General features: G+C 41.8%; 1 protein-coding gene across 1 annotated transcript in view; it reads right to left on the bottom strand.

Annotated features, from left to right (window-relative positions):
• MYO1D (myosin ID) overlaps positions 1-26090 on the bottom strand; it is a 363696-nt gene that overhangs the window by 146256 nt on the left and 191350 nt on the right. The window contains exons 17-19 of the mRNA XM_069602865.1: positions 11324-11547; positions 5988-6132; positions 5144-5248 (exon numbers count right to left, since the gene is read on the bottom strand). Of these exons, the coding sequence (XP_069458966.1) occupies positions 5144-5248; positions 5988-6132; positions 11324-11547 (474 nt within the window). The remainder of the gene's footprint in view (positions 1-5143; positions 5249-5987; positions 6133-11323; positions 11548-26090) is intronic.

Genomic DNA, 26090 nt, shown 5'->3' with positions numbered 1-26090 from the left:
CAGTGGCAGACTTTATATTTTGGGGCTCCAAAATCACTGCAGATGGTGACTGCAGCCATGAAATTAAAAGATGCTTACTCCTTGGAAGGAAAGTGATGATCAACCTAGATAGCATATTAAAAAGCAGAGACATTACTTTGCCATCAAAGGTCCGTCTAGTCAAAGCTATGGATCTTCCAGTAATCATGTATGGATGTGAGAGTTGGACTGTAAAGAAAGCTGAGTGCCAAAGAACTGATGCTTTTGAACTGTGGTGTTGAGGAAGACTCTTGAGAGTTGCTTGGACTGTAAGGAGATCCAATCAGTCAATCCTAAAGGAAATCAGTCCTGAATATTCATTGAAAGAACTGATGCTGAAGCTGAACCTCCAACACTTTGGCCACCCGATGTGAAGAACTGACGCATTAGAAAAGACCCTGATGCGGGGAAGGATTGAAGGCAGGAGGAGAAGGAGACGATGAGATGGTTGGATGGCATCACTGACTCAATGGACATGAGTTTGAGCAAGCTCCGGGAGTTGGCAATGGATAGGGAAGCCTGGCGTGCTACAGTCCATGGGGTGGCAAAGAGTTGGACACAATTGAGCAACTGAACTTATTCTGGTGGTGGAGCCAAATTCTATAACAGACGTTATCCAGCTATGACCACTCCTCTGGATGCAAAAGAGATGGAAAAGGAGTAGGTGCTTCCAGATTTGTGGACTTTTACAATGCAAAGGTCACAGTTTTACAGTTTATCAGGGAAAACAAGAAAAATGCATAAGAATTAAAGAACAAAAACCATATAAAGCAGACAGTACAACAAAAGTGAAAAGGCAACCCACAGGAGAAAATTTTTGCAAATCATATATCTGAAAAAAACTCTTATTAATGAAAAGACCAAACTTTTTTTTTTTTTAATGGGTAAAGAATTTGAAGAGACGTTTATCCGGAGAAGATATACATGTGGCTGCAGAAAAACAGGAAAAGGTGCTTGAGATCACCGGCCATCAGAAAAACACACATCAGAACCACAGCGAGATATACCACCTCACGCCCACTAGGATGACAATAATATAAGACAGACAGTAACAAATGCTGGCCAGGGTGTGGAGAAAGTGGAACCCTTGTTACGACTAGTGGGGTCTAAGATGATACAGTCCTTTTGGAAAACAGTCTGGCAGCTCCTGAAACAGTTAAACATAGAATTACCACATGGCTCAGAAATTCCCCTTTTAAGTATATACCCAAGGGAGCTGAAAACACATCCACGGAAAAACTTGTGCCTGAATGTTAACAGCTGCCTTAATCGTAATGGCTGCAAAGGAGAAACAACGCAATGTCCATTAACTGAGGAATGAATAAATAAAATGTGATATATCCATACAATGGAATATAATTTGCAATAAAAAGGAGGACGTATTGATACCTGCTATACCATGAAAGAACCCTGAGAGCATGCCAAGTAAAAGACGCCAGTCACAAAGGACTGTGTGTTATACAATTCCATTCATATGAAATGTCCAGAGTAAGCAAATCTATACAAACAGAGCATAGATCAGCGGCTTCACTGGGCTGGGGCAAAGGGGAGGTTTCGGCGTGGGGGGTACAGCTGAGGGGTGTGGGGTTTCTTTATGGGTTAATGAAAATGTCGACAACTGGTTTTAGTGATGGGTATTGAACCCTATTCTAAAATCATGTACTTTAACATGGTGAAAGATATGTTATGTGAATCATATCTCAATGAAAAGGAAAAGTGTTAGTCACTCAGTCATATCTGTAATTAAGATGAAAACAGACTCTATGTGGTAAAATAATAACTACTCTTGGTAGTAATGATTTTACTTCACGTAGCAACATTTTTTTTTTTTTTTGCCATAAAAGAAAACTAGCACTTGTCAGCCAACTTGAAACAAGGTGCTTGCAGAGTTTCTGTATAGTTTTCCTAAGTTGTTTTGCACAACCTCCTGCGATGCTTTGTGAAAGACAGGGTTCCAAGTCAAATTGGTTTGGGGTACTGCAAACCACAGCCTCCCCTAGGGTGTTCAGAGCCCACGGATACATCAAAGATTCATAGAATTCTGCATTATAAGAGCATGTTTAACCCATCCATTCCTGGTGGTTCAGACGGTTAAAGAATGTGGGAGACTCGGGTTCGATCCCTAGATTGGGAAGATCCTCTGGCGTAGGAAATGACAACCTGCTCCAGTATTCTTGCCTGGGAAATTTCATGGACAGAAGAGCCTGGTGGGCTACAGTCCATGGGGTTGCAAACAGTCAGACATGACTGAGGGACTAACACTTGCATACTTTTTTCCTGAATACATTTAGTTGTGGAACTCCTTAAAAAAAATCATATTTAAGGGAACATTGGTTTGTGAAAAGCCTCTTGGAGAACACTAGTCATTTGTATCCATCTTAGGATATGGAAGACAAAGAACCTCTAACATGGAATTTGAATAGCAAGTAAAAGTCGGGCTCCTCATCTTTTGTGAGATCACACTGAGAAACAGATTAAGTGTGCTGCAAACGAATATGGAAAAAAACAACTTGTTGCATCATTTCTCAAGGTCACACAAGATTTGAAAAACAGTAGGCCATAGTGCTCAAGTGGAGACTCTAGCCCTTCCGATGACATGTCTATGAGTTAATCCGGAAACCAACAGACAAAACCCTCAAAGCAACAATTCTGCTGAAGCACTGTTTAGAAATATTACATTCTTTTTATGCAGAAATGTAATTTCTAAGGAGCACAGGTCATAAGTCTTTACCTTGAGGTTTAGCAGCTCAAATCATCCTTAATGCATGAATCAAGTGAGTGGGAAGGACATTAATGTAATGAAGGAAAAGCTCTGAGTTGCATAACTTAGCTAAATCAAAACAAATCAAAGACAAATGTTTTTGATACATATGTGAATTTATAAATTCAGATTTATTTCAAGTAATTTTAACATAGGAAGGGACACAATTTTTCTTCCTCTTAAATTCATAAAGTAATAGAAAAACTTGATCACAGATTCAATGTTAGATAAGCTCTTATCTGATTTCTTCTATTACCCAAGCTAAAATCCTCAACCACAGAAAAATCTCTAGTTATCTTGGTCTTACCTGAACACTTCTAGGGATTTGTCTGTAGGTTTTGTCAGCTCCACAGGGGGCCAGAGATAAAGTTTCCCTGGAGTCAGACCAGGATAAAACACATTATGGGTGAGAGTACAACCAGTCCATCCTAAAGGAGATCAGTCCTGGGTGTTCATTGGAAGGACTGATGCTGAAGCTGAAACTCCAATACTCTGGCCACCTCATGCGAAGAGTTGACTTATTGGAAAAGACCCTGATGCTGGGAGGGATTGGGGGCAGGAGGAGAAGGGGACGACAGAGGATGAGATGGCTGGATGGCATCACTGACTCGATGGACATGAGTTTGAGTGAACTCCGGGAGTTGGTGATGGACAGGGAGGCCTAGCGTGCTGTGATTCATGGGGTTGCAAAGAGTCGGACACAACTGAGCGACTGAACTGAACTATTTGTACAGGTCTCCCACCTTAAAGGATATTTTATAGCTGTGTGTGTGCTAAGTTGCTTCAGTCACGTCCTACTCTTTGTGACCCTATGGACTGTGGCCTGCCAGGCTCCTCTGTCCATGGGGATTCTCCAGGCAAGAAAGAATACTGGAGAGGGTTGCCATGCCCTTCAGGGGAATCTTCCTGACCCAGGGATCAAATGCATGTCTCCAGCGTTTCCTGCACTAAGCAGCTAGGTGCTTTACCACGAGCACCGCCTGGGAAGCCCTTTTATGGCTGTAGCTATGGAGGGTGGTTGTTTCAGAAAGAACCAAAACATAAAGAAGAGGACTTGACTAAAATCATATCAAGTTTACCTACATATACCCTGCAGGACCGGAAAGTTGCTAAAGATGACATTACCTAAGCTATGATGTGAAGAAATACAGTGTATTATTTTGCATTGAACTTAGAAATACAGAAGCATGGCTCAAACACTTTCAGTTTGTTTTTTTTTTGCAGTAGGACCTAGGGGGAGGCATGCGGTCAGACATCAAATTGTTATCACTAGAAAGATGGAATTAGGGATGCCAGGTTTTTCTAAGCAGATGATGTAATTCTCAAAACCATCCAGCTCTCTCTGATAGTTGCCCTGATGACTAATTTGACTGTGATACTAGAAAGAAGTATCCTAGATAGCGGATATGAGAGTTCACGAAAATGGTACATTCCTTTGTCAAATTAAAAAACTGGCATCATGGCTTATACTGTTTTGTGTGGGTGTGCGAATCTGGTTAGCAAAAGTCACTTCTTGGTTGTCTCATGAACTCTAGGTATACTGACCAAATAGAATTTCTGGATCTAAAGTTCAGAATTCGACTCTACACTTTGGTAACCAAGATACTACCAGCAAGCTTTCCATGGTGACATTTCATTTGAAGTTTAAAACAGGCTGCTCTCTAGCTTGTTAAAAAGTCTGTATAATATTGAGTCGACCTCTTTTTCCACAGAATATCTGAACGCTAACATCCATTATGTAAGAATACATACATTACCCATTCCTCTCAGCCCCGGTAACGACAGTTCCACTTTCTATTTCTGTTAATTTGACTGTTCTAGATATTTCATGCAAGTGGAATCACACAACAGTTGCCCTTTTGTGTCTTATCACTTAGATAATATCTTCAAGGTTCATCCACACTGCGTCATGGATTTCATTCCTTGTCACGGCCGAGCAGTATTCCATTGCATGGATACGTGTTTTCTTTCTTCATGTATCTATTGATGAACATTTGGGCTGTTTCTACCTTTAACTACTGTGAAGAATGCTGCTATGAACACCGAGGTGCAGTCAATGATCTTTTAGAGAGATTTAAGTGATAGGAAAAAGATGTATTTACGCACGTAGCTACCACTTTTCTTGCTCTTCATTCTTAGGGGTATGTCCATGTTTCACTTCCCTAATTAGACTTTACAGCCTCACCCTAGTATTGTAGTCACTTCAGTCATTCCATCAACGCTGCACCATGTTTACAGGTAGAGCCCATGGCTGATGTAGCCAGTCATGGACCTACGGTTCCGTCTCGCTGGGGTCATAGCTAAGTCAGTTTCACCTGAATCAGTCTTCTCTTCCCAAGGAGGTCTGTTTCGAGCACGCCTTACCTTACGGACATGGCAGGAGAAGAGGATGTTCATGTATTTGTCCTTCCGTTTCAGTTCATTCGCAACGGGGACGAATGTGCCTGAGGTCTGGGGTGTATCTGGTTTCTGAAAGAAACAGGAAACACGGTGAAAGGTGTGTGCTTACCATTTTAGATGAAGACATCATCTTTTACTGCTTTATAACTCTGCTCATGTATTTTCACACAGGTCCTTTTCACCTCCCCATCCCAGATGATAAGCTGCTAAAGGGTTATTCTAACACCAAAGATCCTAGCCTATTTTAAAAATCAAGAATGGGAGAGAGGATGAAATACAGCTCTGGGAATAACTGATACAAAGGTGTGTAATTAAAAATAGTTGCTGAATTATGCAAGAGAAGGTTTAAATGATCAAAGCCAGGTTATTGACTGTACCTAATTCATATGGATAGAAGGCAGAGAACACTCTCCCTCTGTTTCTGGTTTAATATTTATTTGGCTGCATGCAGCAGGTTTTAGTTGTGACTCACAGCCTCTAGAGCACGGTCTCAATTACCGTGGCTCATGGGCTTAGTTGCCCTGAGGCATGTGGGATCTTACTTCCCCAACCAAGGATCGAACCAGCATCACCTGCATTGCAAGGGAGATTCTTTACCACTGGACCACCACGGAAGTCCCGATAACTCTCTTTAAAGTGGGAAATACACACGTGGTAACACTTAGAAGCAGTAAAATCTTTTAGTTTATTATCTCTCATAAGATTTAGCTTCTGAAGGTGTCTTAGTCTTTCTATAAATTCCTGGAGAAAATGTCTTCTCTTTGTTACAGGAGCAGAAGGAGATTCCACTTTGTTCTCCTGGACTTACCGAAGCAAGATAGTTGCCCTCCCAGGCTCTCTGGAGCCCAAGGTCAGCCCTTTGACCCTTCAACATTTCCACGGCTGCAACTTTTGCCCTCACTTGAGGCAAGTCTGAAGCAGGTATGGTCTTGATAAGTTGGGATGCTCTCCATCTATAAGTAAACAAACAAAATGTTTTAGACTTTAAAAATATCATCCTATTCATTCTCAAAAATAACTGAAGCTGCCTTTAAATAGAATTAAATTACTTCCACATCACCCTGAAAAAAAAAAAACCCCTCCAAAATATACATAGAACATGTTAAAAGACATAACAGTTTTATGTGGACAGAGTTTTTTGTAGAACTTCCTTTGCTTTTTGCATGTTTTGGAAGCAACCAGAACTTAGTGATACACGGACTCTCTTAATATCTATAGTTAGGGCATAGGAACTCTGGCTTCATCATTCATTCATTCATCAAATGTTTTCTAGGTGCTTACTAAACTTCAGATGCTGTTCTAGGGAGTGGAGGCACAGCTGTAAACAGACAAAGATCCTTTCTGCTAGGTGCTGATGTTCTAGAAAGCAGAGTTTAATGTTAGTTGCTCAGTTATGTCTGACTCTTTGTGAGCCCATGGGTTGTGGCCCACCAGAATCCACTGTCCATGGGATTCTCCAGGCAAGAATCCTGGAGTGGGCTACCATGCCCTCCTCCAGGGGATCTTCCCAACCTGGGGATCGAGCCCACATCTCATGTCTCCTGCATTGGCAGGCAGGTTCTTGACCACTGCGCCACCAGGGAAGCCCCAGAAAGCACAGACAGATGAACAAGCGAGTGAACACACAGTGTGGATGACGGGATTAGGGCTATGAAAGAAAACAAGCCAAGGAACGGGGGAGAGGAGTGCAACAGAGGGAAGGAGCCGAGAGCAGGCGTGAGACGCTGAGGCTGGTCTGGGAGGCAGCTGACAGGGACAGAGGAGCAGGAAGAGGAGGAGCCCGCTGTATGGATGCTTGGGCAAGAGCGTTTAGGACGAGAAAACAGTGAGCGCCAAGATTCTAACGTGCGAGCTGGCTTGGTGTTTGGGGGAACAGCAAGGAGTCCTGTGGGTGGAGCAGGAGCCTGCGGGAGGGGGAGCGAAGAGGGGGTGTCCGGGAGAGAGCTGGGGCCAGAACCCACAGTGCCATGGAGGCCATGTGTCGGGTCAGTCTGTCCCCTCTTCACTGCCCATGGTGGCCCAGGACCGGGTCCACTGTGGACTGACCCCAGGGCCCTGTCGCAGAGAGCTGTGCTGGGGAATTCAGATCTGACCCACCCAAGCTGGGGGGGTAGGGGGGGCGGGGGATGAGCACACACTCCTGATCAAGCAAACCTCCATCTCCTAAACACGTGCAGCAGACGACAGCTGCTGCCGGGAAGCTCAGCAGCCTTGACCCCAGGAAGAAGCTGGGGGCGAGGAAGGCACCCGGCCTTCCCAGGATGAAAAAGAACTGCTGTGAGGAATGAGACGGGGGCTGAAGCTAGATGCATGGAGATGTTATAAGAAAACAAGACCCCGTGATTCAGAGCAAAATCCTGGAACACACTTCTCTCAGGATTCTACAGATCAAAAGTGCAAGGATCCGTTAAATGCCATGCAGCAATGAGGCCAGGGGTTGGTAAACCACAGCCGGTGCCAAATCTCACCCATGGAGCTAAGAATAGTTTTTACGTGTTCAGCAAAACAAAGCTACGTGAAAACCATGTGGAGCCCATAAGCCCTAAAATATTTACTATCTGGCCCTTTACAGGAAAAGAGTGCCTTTGAACCAGATTAATCCAACTGGCAAGACTCATTCAGTGTGTGTGTATGTGTGTATAATCAACACACAGAGCTGATGTATTATTTTCAAAATGCTTGTTGATTGTAAGCCCTAAGAAGGGTGGGGACAGTCTTTCACAGCTTTCTTATTTATCACTGTATCCACGAAACCTAGGTCAGTGGCTCTGACACAGCAGGTGCTAAGTAAATAGTTGCTGAGTAAATCAACTGAATTTTACACAAAATAATCAATTCTAAGCCATACATAAAACCTCCAAGCCTTAAAACAGAATACTGTACAGTCTACACTGCAACATTATCAAAATCAGTAATCCTATGCAGCCGCTAAAATTATAACATAGATCTTTATTTACCGTGATGGACAGGTCTCCAAGACTTACTTTTAAGTAAAGTCATACAGCCACACATAGACTCCTGCTTATAAAGAAAGCTGAGCATTGAAGAATTGATGCTTTTGAACTGTGGTGTTGGGGAAGACTCTTGAGAGTCTCTTGGACTGCAAGGAGATCCAACCAGTCCATCCTAAAGGAAATCAATCCTGAATATTCATTGGAAGGACTGATGCTGAAGCTGAAACTCCTATACTTTGGCCACCTGATGTGAAGAACTGACTCATTGGAAAAGACCCTGATGCTGGGAAAGATTGAAGTCAGGAGGAGACGGGGATGACAGAAGACGAGATGGTTGGATGGCATCACCGACTCAAGGACATGAATTTGAGTAAATTTCGGGAGTTGGTGATGGACAGGGAGGCCTGGGGTGCTGCAGTCCACGGGGTCACAAAGAGTTGGACAAGACTGAGCAACTGAACTGAACTGTGGAAAGAAAGAGAGGGAAAGAAACCCAGATAGAATGAGCAAACATTTCCATAGTAATTTCTATGTGCAGGCACTATCTGAAATGCTTTATATATATTTACTCATAATCCTTTCAGAACCCTGTGAGTGGGTGCTATGATAATGGCCCCTTTCCAGATAAGAAAACAGAGGCACAGAGAGGTTAATTCATTTGCCCAAGGTTACACAGCTAGCCAGTGGCAGCTAGATTCCAGTGTTCATGTTCTGAACCACTATATCATACTTTCCTTATATGTGCATTATATGCTTGTAAATGTATAGACAAAGATTTGAAAGGTTACAAACTAATTGCTAATGAGTGCTTATCTTAGGGGAAAGGAAGAAGAGACAAGAGACAGTGTGGAGGATTTCAACTTTATATCCTATAAAATTTTATATTATGTCACTTAAAAAAATGAGCATGTATTCACGTATTGTTTCCTTACTTTTTAGATGATGTAAAAAATGTGGGTGACAGACGATATAATTCATGAAAAAAATGGATCTGTGCACTAAGAAGGCTCTGCCAAGATTTATAGCTAACATTTATGGGTTACACTGGAGAATGGGTTGAGGTTCTTTTGCTTTCATTAATTTTCTACTGTTCTATTTTTTTCTTTGTATGAACAAACATTTTTTTTTTTGAAAGCAAATGAGATACATATTAAAGAGCTTTCCTCCCATTTTTTAAAAATCTTTTGATATCTGCCACCAGTTTACATTCAATACATCAATCAGTTCATGGCATACTTGGTAGAATACCATGATGCCAAATGACCATATTTGAGAACCATTAGCTTAGAGGAGCCTGGCATGCTATAGTCCATAGGGTTGCAAACAGTCAGACATGACTGAAGCGATTTAGCACAGTTTAGTTTACAGGGCTTCCCCAGAGGCTCAGAGGATGAGCTGGTTGGATAGCATCACTGACTCAATGGACATGAGTCTGAGGAAACTCTGGAAGATAGTGAAGGACAGGGAAGCCTGGCGTGCTGCAGTCCATGGGGTCACAAAGAGCAGGATACGATTTAGGGACTGAACGACAATGGCTCAAGAGGGTTAGGATGCAGGAGATTCGGGCTCGACCCTGGGTCAGGAAGGTCATCCAGAAAAGGAACTGGCAACCCACTCCAGTATCCTTGCCTGGACAATCCCATGGACTGAGGAGCCTGGTGGGCTACAGTGCATGGGGCTGCAAAGAGTCAGATGCGTCTTAGGGACTAGAAACATACATACAACTTAGTTTATGTGACTAGATGCTGTATGTAAGACATAGCTAAATATATCCGGTGCATGCTGGCAACAAACAAGCTTAAAAAAACAAGAAGAAAGAAGCTATGAATAACTACAAAGTCAGATTCAGGGCAGTTTATAAAAAAATGAAGATTAGCTGGGAAGGTATCAAATGTGACATGGATGTTAATTAATCTATTTACTTATTGGTTTTTAAAAATAGCTTGCTCTATAACAGTGTTTTCCTTTTCTTATTTATTTATTTATTCATATTTTTACTTTATTTTACTTTACAATACTGTATTGGTTTTGCCATACATTGGCATGAATCCGCCACGGGTGTACATGAGTTCCCAATCCTGAACCCCTCTCCCATCTCCCACCCCATATCGTCTCTTTGGATCATCCCCGTGCACCAGCCCCAAGCATCCTGTATCCTGTATCGAACATAGACTGGCGATTCGTTTCTTACATGATAGTATACATGTTTCAATGCCATTCTCCCAAATCATCCCCCTCTCCCACAGAGTCCAAAAGTCTGTTCTAAACATCTGTGTCTCTTTTGCTGTCTCGCATACATTCTTTTATTTTAAAATCACCCAGGACCTCCGCTTGGGCTGTGCTCCCCAGCACCATTAAACATGACTTTTCAGAGGTGGGACCTGGGCCTCGGTGTGTTTTACAAACTCTCTGTGAATGTCAGAGAATATCATGATGCCAAATGACCATATCTGAGAACCATTAGCTTAGAGGAGCCTGGCATGCTATAGTCCATAGGGTCACAAAGAGTCAGACATGACTGAAGCGATTTAGCATGGTTTAGTTTACAGGGCTTCCCCAGAGGCTCAGAGGATGAGCTGGTTGGATAGCATCACTGACTCACTGTCAGGTGTGGACAGAGAACCACTGCTCTGAAAGGATAACAGACTTCCTAGTGTGAGTGATACGTGGTAATTCTAACAGCGAAAAATAAAAGAAAGTAGAGACATCATGCTAATAGCTTATCTGAAATACGGCTTGACCTGGGCTTTGTGGCATACTACTGTCTACTGCTACAGGAAAAGTATGTAGATGGTTCAATTTTTTGAGGGGTAAGCAGATGCCCTTTGACAGTGAAATCATGAAGGTGGAGACACAAGGTAAAACCCAATGGAAGTGTGAGTTGCTCAGTCGTATCCAACTCTTTGTGACCCCATGAATTGTAGCTCGCCAGGATCCTCTGTCCATGGGGTTTTCCAGGCAAGAATACTGGAGGGGGTTGCCATGCCCTCCCCTCCAGGGGATCTTCCCCACCCAGGGATCAAACTTGAGTCTCCTGCATTGCAGGCAGATTGTTTACCGTCTGAGCCACCTGGGAAAAACCAATGTCCTATAGCAAATAGCAGAGCTGATGTCATGGTCTCAGGTTTGTGACTTTATCTAGTAAGTGTACTGCCATACATGGATGCTGCACATATCAGCAGGTTCTTACCTATTAAAAATTGCCTGTAGGACCTCCTCGAAACGGTGAAGAACTTTAGGCGGGGTTGGCCACTGCACGTGCTTGCCATAGTCCCTCATGGTCTTGATGCCGTGGAAGCGTCTGGCCACCTCGTGGATGTAGGACTTGACCTTGTAGCGACGGTAGTATCTGATAATCGTTAGTGCTGCTTTGGTCCTCTTGTACCGCATGCGGGCCAGGGTGCCCCGCCACACCTTCATGATAGAGGAAAATAAAAAAAGGAAGATGTTGCTGGGTCACTTTGAAATCACAGACGCTCCTTTACTTAGATGCTCAACCTGGAAATTTACGTGTATCATAAAATCAGCCCAGGCCGAAGCATGTCAATTCTGCCTGCCACCAATAGGTGGCGCCAGGGAGGCACACCTGTCATTTTGACTCAGAGTCTAGGGGGTTCATTATCGACAAAGAAGTGTGTGCAGTCTGAAGCAGAGCCCTGTTCTAACTCTAAGGTCATGAAAAGAAGAAAGCCAAAATACCATTATCCTTGGATAAATATTTTAAGAATGTTGAAAGGAAGCAAGATGAGTCAGAACCCAAAGCCATCAACATCCACAGTTCTTTTAGGAACCTAGCTTTGCACAGACAACACTCATCAGCTGCTACTATAATGTTGCAGTGGAGGTATGAACTGATTTATTCACGGTCTGTGCAGCCCCCCTCCCTGGGTGTTATGTAAACTCCTGAGAATTTAGATGTATTCCTGGGGAAAGGGTAAAAAACAGATGACTGATATCATACGAATCCTTGTCCAATGTTTGCAGTGCTCAGAAATCAATCAGACAGTATGTCAACATTTCAGTGCCTGCTTTATCCAAGCACAGTGAAGTCATAGATTACTTATATTTTTCTCAGGATCCCATCCTTCTCAGCCTCTCAAGTAAAAAGAAATTTGGTATAATCTTCATCATTGATTCTTCCCCTAACTATGCTATTACCAAATGTATCTTTTCTTGCGCAGTATTTCCAGTATAAATTGCTTTCTTTTCCTTTCTGCTGCTTGAGTCCCAAGACCCCAAACTTCCTCACTGTTTTCTTGGATAACCTCCTTGGATACACTGCCACCACCGTCCAGGTGATCCTTACTGCTGCTACTTAAATGACTGTCTGAATTCCTAGGTTGATGGTACTATTTCCTTCCCTGTCTCTGGACTCTCAGGACCAAGACATTCAACCTCTCATTCAAAGCCCACACAGTATGAATTCTCCAGAATTGCTCCGGGTTCTTTTGTTTCTTCTTAGACCCCCATCTGCGGCCGCCAAGTTCTCTCAGAAAAACTTATGTGATGCCTTTTTCAAAAAATAGTATTTATTTATTTATGGTTGTGCTGGGTCTTCATTGCTGCATCCCCTGTGTCTAGTGGCGAGTGGGGGCTACTCCTCATTGCGGTGTGTGGGCTTCAGTGGGGTGGCGTCTCTTGTTAGGGGCACAGGCTGTGGGCAGACTGTGCGGGCTTCAGTAGTTGTGGGACACAAGCTTAGTTGCTCCATGCCATGTGGGATCTTCCTGGACCAGGATTTGAACCTCTGTCCCCTGCACTGGCAGGCGGATTCTTATCCACGGCACCACCACGGAAGTCCTGTGATGCCGCTTTCTTTCTCTATTTTTTTCCTGAGGTGATTAAAAAAAATTTTTTTTAATTAACTTTTATTGGAGTATAGTTGCTTCATAATGTTATAGTAATTCCTTGCTGCAGAGCAAAGTGGATCAACCATTTGTATACATATAGCTGCTCTTTTTAAGATTTCCTTCCCGTTAGGACACCCAAGAACACTGAGGAGAGCTCCTGGATGCCTCTTTCATTTAGCCATTTTAGGCTGGTTTCCACAAAGGTTCCTAAACATCCCAGGAGGCTGCACTGCCCCTCCTTCCCAGCCTGCTGCACAGACATGCGGAGGCGATTCACGGCCCCCAAAGAGGAGCTAACGGATCAGGAGAAACCGGGATATGCGAGTGAAGCAAGACAGGAGCCATTTGTGATGAGCCTGGAGCTCATGCGCAAGCAGAACGGATAGAGACAGAGAGGCAGGGAGAGTGACTCATGCCTGCGGGTGCCATGAGGAGTCACCCATTTCAGTCAAGATGCCTTTCCTCCTGTAGCTGGATCCATCACACATGTGGCCGTGTGAGGCCTCCACCCAAGCACTAAAATAAAGGTCCCTTCTTTAGCATCTTGAAAAACCAAGAGTACAATTACAGGGTGGAAGTGTGTGATTCAGTTGGTTAAAGAAAACACATTTAAAAACTCTCATACTGTTTGTTGCTTTTTTTTTTTTTTAAAGAGAAAGGATATTAAGACTCCCTGGAGCCGCATCTATATAGGAAATCAATCTTTAATTTTTAAGAAGTGTTTTATAGAGATTTTTGTTAAAATGATTTTGGTTAGACTCTTCAGTACTTTGAAAAAATAATGTGTAAGTACGTTTTAAGGGGTAGGGTTGTTTGTTTCTGATAGCCTTGGAGATTTCATCTGTGTCTTGGTTAAATTAGGTTTTGTGTAGCTAAAAAGTCAAACAGCACAAAAATGCTATAAAAAAGACAGTAGTCCTTTCTGTTGCCCACCGCCTCAGCTCACAGTGTCATTCCATTCCAACTATTCTAATTGCTTCGGGTATTTACAAATAATACATATAGGCTGTTATTTCTTGGTGAATCTTTTTAGACCCTATCCAAATTACAAAAGTTGGTGAGTTAGCTCTTCTATCACCACTGTTACCATCCCTTCATCACTCAATAATAATTACATCAAAGTTTTAAAGTGTTTACATTGTTACATGTTATTATATTAGCTATATTATAGGTTGCATGAATAATTTGTATAATACATGTATACATAATATATGTTATATATGAATTTGGTTCATCACTGTGCTAAGGAGCATAATTGGCTACCATTCCTTTACTTTATTATATAAACTTGCTTTTACAGGTAATAACTGTCTGGTTTTTCAAAAATGTGCCTTATTTCCTAAATACTTATGCTAATTTTTACAAATGTTCTACCAGACTCATCAAATGATCAGCAATAATGTTTCCAACTGTCAAGCTCATCACTAGAATGTTTTTTCTTTGATGCTCCTTATGTCCGTGTGCTCTTTGAGCTCACTCCACGGTTCCTATCCTGGGACTTTTAAAGGTCTCTTCCACGTTAGATCCCTGATTCTTGAACTTACTTCTTTCTTCATCTTGGTTTCCCTCCCTCCAATAGCTTCCAAGAAAGGATGCATGGCCAGTAAATTTCTACTCTCTTTAATTTCCTTGAGAGTACAAAGCAGTTGCCTAAAATATTTGTTTCCTGGGATATGAGAGCAGAGGAGTGGAGATTAGGCTCTGGACCAGGCTGTGTCAAAATCCTGGCCCACTCCAGCCAGCTGGGTGAACTGTGGCAAACTTCCCAACCCCTCTGTGCCTTCGCTTTTTTATCCATAAGATGAGGATGTCAGGACTTCCCTGGTGGTCCAGAGATTGAGAATCCGCCTGCCAATGCAGGGGACATGGGTTCAACCCCTGGTCTGGGAAGATCCCACGTGCCACGGAGCAACTAAGCCCGTGTGCCACAACTACTGAGCCCACGCTCTGGAGGCTGCACTCTGCAACAAGACTACCGCAATGAGAAGCCTGTGTACCACAACTAGAGAAAAGTCTGAGCACAGCAACCAAGATCCAGCACAGCCAAAAAAAAAAAAAAATTTTTTTTTAAAAAGATGTGGATGATGATGGTGCTGTCTTGTAGAGGTGGTATGAGGATTAAAGGTTTCACTATACACAGAACACTGAAAATCGTGCCTGGCGGGTATCTGGAACTCAGTATGCATCGGTTGGTAGGACTATTTGAAACCTAGTCCTTATCTTCAGGAGGCTGTGCTACTTTTCTTTTAAACATTTATTTGTTTATTTATTTGGTTGCACAGGTTTATTTATTTGGTTGTGGCATGTGGGATCTAGTTCCTTGGCCAGGGATTGAACCTGGGTCCCTAGCATTGGGAGCTCAGAGTCTTAGCCATTGGACCACCAGGGAAGTCCCTGTGCTTCTTTGTTTGCGCAGATTTTCTGCCTCGGTCACCAGTCAGTGTGACCTGGAAACTCTGATGAATATGAACCATTCCTCCTCAGTATGCCATCTGGCCCGGATAGTGTTTGATGGTGTGTTATTTTATTCTTCCACTGATAACATGGACTGGGTGTCCATGATTGATGTGTCTTATCTGGGCTTCCGGCTGCCCAAGATTGGTGGAGAGAGAGCTGGGGCTGTGGATCACCACTGACTTCTTTCCTTAATACTAATGAAATCAATGCATCAGAGCTTTGCTTCAGTGAGTAAAGGGGGTATCGTCGGATTTTGGCTTGGTTGGGGACACACAGTCTTTCCCCATGTCTTGTGGAGCTTTTCCTTGGTTTGGCCGTAAGAATTATTCCCAGCAAAAGCTTCCCCTCTTTCATGCCCACTTACTGACATACCAGTCAGGAAAGACTCTTCTCGCCTGGTGGGGCTTGGGGTGGGGAAGCAGTCCTCTTGATAGAAGAAAGGGTTCCTGATGGAGGTATGGGTTATACCAACCCTCCTCTCTAGGAACCCTTATACATAAGGCCAGAGCCTTCAAAAACAGTGAGGCTTTTCAGAATTCCCTCCTTGTACTTTTCTACATTTCATTCTTGTCTTTGAAGAATACATATATTTCTTTTTAGCAGCTTCTTTCAATTTGGTCCAATTTCATTTTTTGGATAACACTTCTCAAGTTTATAGTATGAAGTTGGGAACTTTTCTTGGTTTCAGGGTTGATGGCGTGTTCTTCTTTATGATCAAAATGAACATTATAATAATAACCTTTTAAAATGTTACTTTTACATTTTTGTTAATTTCAGCAAATTTAGGGGAGAGGAATTTCATGAGCTTGCAGTCATGCCATCAACTTTATCAGAAGTCCCTTAGGCTTTGTTTACTTTTCTAACATCAGAGAAAAAGTAGCAATGAGAAACTACAGAGGCAAATGACTCTATGCAAAAAAAAAAAAAAAATCATGTATTTTTCCTTATAATCAAAGCCTAGTTGGTTTAAACCAATATGCTCCCATAGAAGTTTGCATTTGTGTGGGAGGAGGGCTGTTGTTAATTTTCTCATCAAGGGTCTGAAGGTTGAAATTTAAGGTATGAGACAGATTTTTCCCATTTTCCTCTCTGTTTAAAGAGCTTAAACTGTGGAGTTTTTCAAGCCATATAAACAGGACTCCAGCGAGGACTTTGCCTGATGATGGAGTGTCAGAAAGGAGAAAATTAACTGCTATATTCAATACGCAAATGCTTAACGAGCATTTGAATATGCCTAGAGAGGTTCAGCAACAATCAAGGGAGCCAGAGAGGGCCTCATTCAACAACATGAACCCTGGAAGTGGAAACCGCCGTACACTATGTGCTTTAGGGTCTGACGCAAGAGACGGGGCGCCGAAAGCTGAAGGAGATATGACGGGACCTGGTGAGGAAGGTATCAGACGATATAAGGCAGAAGGCAGACTGACAGGGGAGAGGGCAAGCAAGTCACTTCTTAGGTGGAACTGAAGATGGAGGTGAAGAGAGTGGCCAACTTGGAAGGTACAACTGAGATATAAGGAGAGGACATTAGAGCCACAGGGCACATCCCTGCTACCGAATTTTGGACTCACATCTTCTCAGTACCTTGACCCCCTACAGTCAATTTTATTGTTTAAAAAATTTATTGTTTCCTTTTAAAACAAAATTTTATTGGAGTATATTTGCTTTACAATGTTGTGTTAGTTTCTATGGTACAGCAAAGAGAATCAGTTATAGGTATACATACATCCCCTCTTGTTGGGATTTCCTTCCCATTGAGGTCGGGCTTCCCTGATAGCTCAGCTGGTAAACAATCTGCCCACAATGTTCGATCCCTGGGTTGAGAAGACCCCCCTGGAGAAGGGAAAGGCTGCCCACTCCAGTATCCTGGCCGGGAGAATGTCATGGGCTGTATGGTCCGTGGAGTCACAAAGAGTCAGACATGACTGAGCACCTTTCACCTTCCCATTTAGGTCAGCAGTGAGGACGGAGAAGAGGTCCCTGTGGTATACAGTAGGTTCTCACTGGTTATCCGTTTTATACGGAGTATCAATAGTGTATACATGTCAATTTCGCAGCCAAGTGATCCTTTTAGGACCAAAGTCAGATCGTGTCTCTTCTCTGCTGAAGACTCTGCCACTGCGCTCCATCTCTGTCTCCCCTAGAGTGAAAGCCAAAGTCCCTCCTCTGGCCCACAAGACCCACGTGGTCTGGCACAATCTCCACCCAGCCCCTCCCACTGCCCTTGCCCTGGCTCACTCCAGCCACACTGGACCCTGCTCTGCCCTGCACCAGCCTCCTGTCTCAGGGCCTTTCCGCTAATTGTCCCCCCTGCTGGAAGGATCTTCCTCCAGATACCACCTAGCTATCTTCCTCACTCTCTAGTCTGCGCAAATGTCACCTTCCCAATAAACCAGGCCCTAGCCATTATATGTAAAAACTCCCCTTGTCTCCACCGCCCCCCTCCCCACCACCCGCCCCTGGCCTTGGCACTCCCCATTCTCTGCACCACGCTTGATTTTTTCTCTTGCCTCCAGCACTTAACACTTCATAACATCTGTAACTTACATATCACTGTATTGTTTATGCTCTCCGTCTACAGGAAGTTAAGCTCTGCTAGGCCAGGGTCTTTGCCTCTTTTGTTCATCGACCAATCTCTACTGCCTCAAACAGAGCCAAGGACATAGTATAGCCACCCAACAGTATTTGTTGAGTGACGGGATGTTTTCAACTTCATCTTGCAAGCCAGATACTAAATCTTTCATTTTTATCATCATGTTTCCCACTTTTAAGAGCTCATCCTTGTTCTACAGATAGCTCTCTTAAAAGCCTGTTGCTCTTAGCACTATTCACAATAGCCAAGATGTGGAAACAGTCTAAATGTCCATCGACAGATGAATGGATAAAGAAGATGTGGTGTGTGTGTGTGTGTGCGTGCGTGTATGGGTGGTGGACTTCACTACAGGGTGATTAGGTGGGGGTCAACCATCTGTGGGGGACCCTAGGAACATCTGTATTTTAAATTGTTTTCTCTTTGCTCCCAGAATTCTGAGTGAAGAGGACTGGAGGGAATCTTTAGTGTCTAGACTTTCACTTAATTTACTTGGTTTCAATATGGTGCATAATCCCTCTTCGCTGGTTCCTGGTATCCCTAAGCCAGAGCTTTTCTGGTTCAATTTCTTCAGAGTAAATTTCTTATCTTCTATCAAAATGAGACTGAGGCAGCCCTCAGCTTTGTGAGGCTGGGAGGCCTGGGTATATAACCGCTCTTTTATATAGAGTTTCCCAGGGGGAGCTAGTGGTAAAGAACCTGCCTACTGATGCAGGAAATGTAAGAGATGAGGGCTTGGTCCCTAGGTTGGGAAGATCCCTTGGAGGAGGGCGTGGCAACCCACTCCAGTATTTTTTTGCCTGGAGAATCCCATGGACAGAGGAGCCTGGCGGGCTACAGTCCATGGGGTCACAAAGAGTCAGACATGACTGAAGTGACTTAGCACACACACTTAAAAGAGTTTTAACCAATCTCCCCCTTCAGCTCCACCGCTCTCCCCTACCTACAGAGGTACCTGTTCCTCCCCATCCTGAATCTTCCTGCAGCGCCATGGCTGGGTGATCTGGCTTGCTTGTCTGCCTTCTTCTCTGCAGACTCTTAGATTTCAGCTTTCTCCACGGGCCTGGGGGACTAACCACATGTTCACTGCCAAAATTATGTTGATGCCTCTTGTTTGCTGTTGTTTCCACTATGGCTGTATCTGTCCTTGTGGGTTTCTCCAGTTTTCATCCCTTAACTGCTGATTGAGGGGTTCTGAGCGGGGAGTGGATATAAACACAGTCTGTCGTGTCTAGCCAGATGTTTTATAATACCATCTTAATTCCACCATGGTTTCCTCTGGCATGTGCTTTGGCGGTCAGGCATTGCAAAGCAACATCTGGCAGTCACTAAAGCACAAGATAAACTTTGCGAAAGATATAGCAGTCTAGGTTACACTCTATTAAGAAGCAGGTCGATTATGTATCTTCAGTTTACCTTCAAAAACAAACCCAGATCAACTTTCTGTCTTTCTCCAGCTCTCCAGGTTTTTGTTTTCTGTTATTATGGGTGCTAGGACCGTTCGGGCTGTCTTCAGACAGCTCCCTGTTGCCCTGAATTGGATGTTCTCTTGGTTTCTATACCCAGAATCCTTCAAAATTCCAGCTTCTAAGCTTCCCAGGCCCTCTATGCCTCGGGACAACTTTTGGTAGAACCATCTTTCGATTTCTAGCGTCCATATAGATTTTCTGGCCAAGTTCTAACAGTTTATGGCTGTTAAGGAGTTGTGGTACAGGAGAATTTATTTAGGTACCAGGCTGAACTTTAAGAAAATTGTAAGGCACACAAAATCTGTCTTTGGTATCCGTGCACCCCATCATATTTAGAATACAACATCCATTTTGGAATATCTCATGATTGATTAATGAAGGCTTGGCCTCTCCAAGAGTTATTTTAAAGGAAGATTCAAAGCAAAAATTTTCTGAGTTATTCCTCTTCAACTCAAATATCTCCATGAGGGATAACATGAATAAAGATCTGATGTGCTATTTTTAAAATGCTAGAGTACCCATGTTTTTTTTTTTTCCTTTCTATCAGAACAGAAAGTTAATATGTATGAAGAAGAAACTAAGACTCAGTGAATATAATCTGTAGTTTCTTAGCATAAAATTTGATACAAAATTCCTTGGTTTCACAGATAAATTACTAGCATTTTTAGATGACTTAAGGGAAAAATTAAGAAATAATGAAATATACCAAGTGAAGTAAGTCAAAGACAAATACCATATGATGTTACTTTAATTCCACATGTAAGTGGAATCCCCCCCCAAAAATGATATAAATGGATTTGTTTACAAAACAGAAATAGACATACAGCCTTAGAAAACAAACTTATGGTTCCCAAAGGGGAAGAGGGGAGGGGCAAATTATGACCTTGGGATTAACATATACATACTACTATATATAAAATAGGTAACAAGAATGAGCTATATAGCACAGAGAGCTCTAATCAATACTCTGAATAATCTATAATGACCTATATGAGAAACGAACTTGAAAAAGAATAGATACGTGGATGTGTATAACTGAATCATCTTGCCGTACACCTGGAACTAACACAGCATTGTAAATCAACTATATTCCAGTATAAAATGAAAATTTAAAAAGAAATGATGGGGAAAAAAAAGAAATGATGAAGTCACCAGGTCTTCAGTCAATAAACAGATGTAAACCATTCAACTAAAGAGATGCCCCCCTCCCCCAAAAAGAGCATGTGTAAGTCTGATCATTATAAACTATCCTGATGAGCTTAGCTGTGTGTGTAGGGGGTGCATGATTTAGAAACGATCACCCCTGAGCTTTACTTTGGTCTCATGAACCTTCACTTGGGACTCATATGTTTTCGATATGGCCTTGCTCAGATCCATTAGCCCAACAATTCTTTAGTGCACACAACTACTGCTAATACAACAATGCTATAGTCTGATAACCTCCTTGTAACTGTAACTTCAAGAAGCAATTGAACCTCCCAGTCAACTACTGTCAGAAGATTAGCTTAACATTAACTCTGTCAAAACTCAAATTGCAATTATTTTGAAAGCAAAATTATTTCAGCTAACAGGTTAAGTCATTCTGATGGGCCTTTCAGGATTCAATTTTATTCAAAAGTAAACAGTCTGTGGAGTTTTACTAAATTGGTTACTTTCTTCTGTTTGGTTTAAAATCTTTTTCTTTTTTCCCTTAAAAGAAGAGGTACAAAGTTGATAATTCATCTTCAAAATCGCTCAGGTCAAGGCTATTTCAAAACTGCTTTTTGACACAGAACTTCAGGGTATGGGTCAAGTGTTTAGGCATTAGGTCAAGTGAAAACACCTGCTGCTTTCTCCACCCACAGAGCCACCGTCATCCAAGACGGAGGTGGCTCATGAACCAGTCAGGGGACAGGTTGGGCTTTTATCTTATGTAACAAATGTTCTGACTTTTCTTCCTTTATGTCTGGCATCTAGAACATGCAGAATTCCTTAAAAGAAAAACAAAAACCTAGTAACCTTTGCTTCAGATGCTTGCAAATGATCTCAATTTTGAATGGTTTCCTAGATCACTCAAAAACTCAGATAATAACCGGTATTTGAAAGGCCCAGCCAAAGGTGCACCCTAACATTCTTTTATAGAGTTTCAAAAGTGAATTTGGGGACACAGGGCCTTTGAAATGCCCCCTGGAAAAAAAGTGTTCCATTTTCAGTTAAGTTCAGGAAGGCTGCATACTGCAATTCCTTTTCAGAGGTTCACAATATACATTTGATATATTAAAAGCTCTAAGAAGTTCTATGTAAATAAATCTATTCTTTGTTCAACCAAAATTTTAAAACATACTTAATTACAGAATCCTCTGTACACAGACTACTCGTTCATTTTGAAGGGGATCAAGATATGCCATCCCCTTATGCCACAGTGTCATAATAAGAGTTATTGAACATTTGTTTGGTCTATTAATATAAGAGCTCTGGGAGATGGTGAAGGACAGGGAAGCCTGGTGTGCTGCACTCCATGGGGTTGCAAAGAGTCAGATATGACTGAAAAACTGAAGAACAACAATAATTAATAGAATTTCTCAAATTCCTTTTGTATTTAATGGCTTCTATAGGAGAACCAGGAAAAAATGGGGGACATCTATGATATTCTAGGGAAAACTACATATGCCTATGAGATAACTGGAAAACAGCTACAACTAATCCCTTAAGAAGTAAGATCTGGTCAAAGTCCACATGTAATAAAGGAAATCTCCATGAAACGAAGCTTGACTTCCTATCACAGTGAGGCTCTTTCAAGGAAGTCAGCACTGCCAGAGGGACAGCTCCCTGGCTGGCTTGGAGTTGAGGGTGGAGTGGGAAGAATTTTTCCCTAGAGAGGCCAGCGTTCTCTGCAGACTACTTTGCAGGCTTCAGATGCTTTATAAGAACACACATTCATATTCTATCGTAACAGCTACCGATAATGAACAAAACTTTTAAAGTGTTAGAGGTTCTTTCTGAACCAAAGTGCACACACATGGCACTACAACCAGTATCTTTCATTTTCATCTGGTTATTGTGATTACTCCTCAGACTAGGGAGAGGAAACATTCCATTATTATATACTAGGCCTTATGCTAGTCTCTGGACATACATTAAAAACAGGTTTTTAGAAGCACTTATACTTGACATATTTTCATACCTTGCTGCTTTATGTTTCTCTTTCTAATAATTCAACATTAAAAAAGCAGGGCCATACATCTGACATAAGTTTCTTGAAGTCAAACATTATATTTTGCTGGCAAATGCTTGGCTTTGAGAAACAGTCATTTTTCAGACCAGAAACTGCTTCTGCACAGGGATGCAATTAATATTTGCAGCTCTTACTAGGAGCCTGGCTCTTGCTGCAGGCAATGGGTGATGGTGCCAGCAGGGTTTTGTTGAGTCTGGTGCTTTTAATGGATCCCTGTACCCCAAATATGCCATTAGTCCCCAGTGTCGACACTGATGGGGATACAAGTGAGGATGCTTTCTGGAGAGGAATTTCAGAATCTAGGGAGAAGGAAGTAATCTGGAAAAGGTCCTTCAGATGACTTGAGTAAACATCAAATATGCTTCCTCTTTCCATTTTTCTGTCCTGGCCTGGAATGAATGTAAGGAGGAATCGCAGGATAAGAAGAACACTTACTAAGGACAGATATTTTTTCAACAGTTCAAATGTACACAAGTTGAACATGATATGATTAAATAACTATGAAGATCACTCCTGGTTATTATTCAATGCCAAGACGGGGAAAAAAAAGAGAATACAACTGCACTGTCTGCATGTAATTCAGTAGCATAACAGTAGGTACCACATGGTCAGAATAATGAATTGCTCATGCTAGAATATGTTGTGGGTGAGTCAGAAATGTTACTATTCAGAGAAAAATCTAGAGTAAAATGCTAGGTTTTCTCAGTGATGTTGAGGTTTTATATTTGTGCACACAGCTATCACTATATTACTGAAAATCCAGAAACAAATCTGAAAAATTCTATTTATCTATTAATTTTCCAAGAAATGTTTTATAACACAGTATTTGAAGACTGAAGTTTCTTAATTATATGCCAATCAAGTCAGAACAGATTTAAAATGAGTCAAAAAGAATACAATTTTCCAGCTAATATAAATACAATATAGTTTTGTCAAAATGAAATTATTTAACTTTTTATTCTATATTGGAGTATAGCTGATTAACAATGTCGTGATAGTTTCAGGTGGACTCCATTCTCCCCCAAACTCCTCTCCCATCCAGGCTGCCACATAACATTGAGCAGAGTTTCCTGTACCATACAGTAGGACCCTGTTGGTTTTCCATTTAAGTTCCTTTTTATAAACTGTATAATTCTCTTTTTTTAATCCATTTTCTTTGGATCTTTTTTTTTTATTGATTTGTACAAGCTCTATATAAATTAAGGGAACCATTCTTTTGTTATTAGTGTTTTAAATATTTTTTTTTCCAGTATGCCAATGATCTTTTGATACTGTTTATAATATACTACCATAGAGAAATTGCTTTTTTAAAAAAATTGAGTGCAGTCAAATGTACTCATTTTCCCTCTTTGGTTATACACATATTTGACACAAAATTGAGAACACATAATAATCATAAAATGCTTTGCAATGCTTTTTATTTTATACATCAAGCACATTTCCTCATGTGATCAAATATCTTCTTATAATGTGATTCTGAACAGCCTCACAGTACTCAGCAAGAATCATGCATGTAATTCAGTTAACAACCTCTTACTGTATGGTACTTCTGGTGTTTTCTGCTTTTTAAAATACCATTTTAGGAGTATCATTGCACCTATTCTAATTCTAAAGGAGAATTGCTGCCATTACCCATTTCCAACTGCCACACATTTAAGTACTCCTTACCAAACTCCACCATTTGACAAGCTAAAAAGAATTAACTAAATTGATACAAGCAAACCTTTGTATATGCTATGATTAAATTGCTTTGATTAGGAATGTTGTTTTTAAAAATTCACTAGCTATTTGCATTTTTTCCTTCGGTGAATTCTCTCTTCACACCTTTTCTCGTCCATCACATATTCATAATTTCACCTCATGATTTGTAAGGGCTTTTTATATATGAAGTAGCTTAACCTTTTATTACATTTACAAAGACTTTTGGGCATTTTGCCTTTTACCATCTCCTGGCCATGGCTGTTGGTTCTGGCTAATAAACCATGAGAAGACATTTCCCAGGTGTTGCTGAGAAAGAAAAACATCTCACTCCTCAGAGAGAATGCCCAAGGACTTCTAGAAGTGAATTCTTTCCTTGAGTAAGTAAATATGGCTGCTGTTAGCAGCCATCTTGCAACCATAAGGGGGAGCCAAACTGAGAGTGAAGATGATCCAGAAAGCTTCCTGTTGTGTGAAATAAATCCTTTAACACTAGTCACCAGAGTAAATTAAGGTTTCTTTCCCCTGCCTCCTCTCCTCTCTCCTTACCTTCCCCCTTCCTTCCTCTTTCTCCCTCCCTCTCCCCTGCCCCTTCTCTCTCTCTCTCCTGCTTTCTCCCTTCCTTGCAACTGAACACGATTTTGCTATGATGATAATTTTTGAGACCCAGAAATTGTAAAAAGGTTTATGCTGCGATATCTATCAATCTTTGCCTTTATGATTCTTCTTTTGCTGCTGCTAAACTCAGAAAGCCTCTCCCTACTTTAAAATCAAATATCTGGGGGATTTCCCAGGCAGGCCAGTGGTTAAGACTTAGCCTTCCAATGCAGGAGGTGGGGTTCGATCCCTGGTCAGGGAGCTAAGATCCTACATGCCTTGTGGCCAAAAAACCAAAGCATAAAACAGAAGAAATGTTGTAACAAATTCAATAAAGACTTAACAGAAGAAATATTAAAGAATCAAATATGTGCCCATGAAATGAATTTGTTAAGATGTAAATGGTATGGACCCAACAGAGCAGAAGATATTAAGAAGAGGTGGCAAGAATACACAGAAGAACTGTACAAAACAGAGCTTCACGACCCAGATAATCACGATGGTGTGATCACTCATCTAGAGCCAGACATCCTGGAATGTGAAGTCAAGTGGGCCTTAAGAAGCCTCACTACGAACAAAGCTAGTGGAGGTGATGGAATTCCAGCAGAGCTATTTCAAATCCCGAAAGATGATGCTGTGAAAGTGTTGCACTCAATATGCCAGCAAATTTGGAAAACTCAGCAGTGGCCACAGGACTGGAAAAGGTCAGTTTTCATTCCAATCCCAAAGAAAGGCAATGCCAAAGAATCCTCAAACTACCACACAATTGCACTCATCTCACACTCTAGTAAAGTAATGCTCAAAATTCTCCAAGCCAGGCTTCAGCAATATGTGAACTGCGAACTTCCACACATTCAAGCTGGTTTTAGAAAAGGCAGAGGAACCAGAGATCAAATTGCCAACATCTGCTGGATCATCGAAAAAGCAAGAGAGTTCCAGGAAAACAACTATTTCTGCTTTATTGACTATGCCAAAGCCTTTGACTGTATGGATCACAATAAATTGTGGAAAATTCTTCAAGAGATGGGAATACCAGACCACCTGACCTGCCTCTTGAGAAATCTGTATGCAGGTCAGGAAGC

Source organism: Ovis canadensis, chromosome 11, assembly GCF_042477335.2.
Source record: "Ovis canadensis isolate MfBH-ARS-UI-01 breed Bighorn chromosome 11, ARS-UI_OviCan_v2, whole genome shotgun sequence".
Classification (NCBI taxonomy): Eukaryota; Metazoa; Chordata; class Mammalia; order Artiodactyla; family Bovidae; genus Ovis; species Ovis canadensis.
The sequence above is the reverse complement of the archived record's forward strand: the minus strand, read 5'-3'. Positions and strand labels throughout refer to the sequence as shown.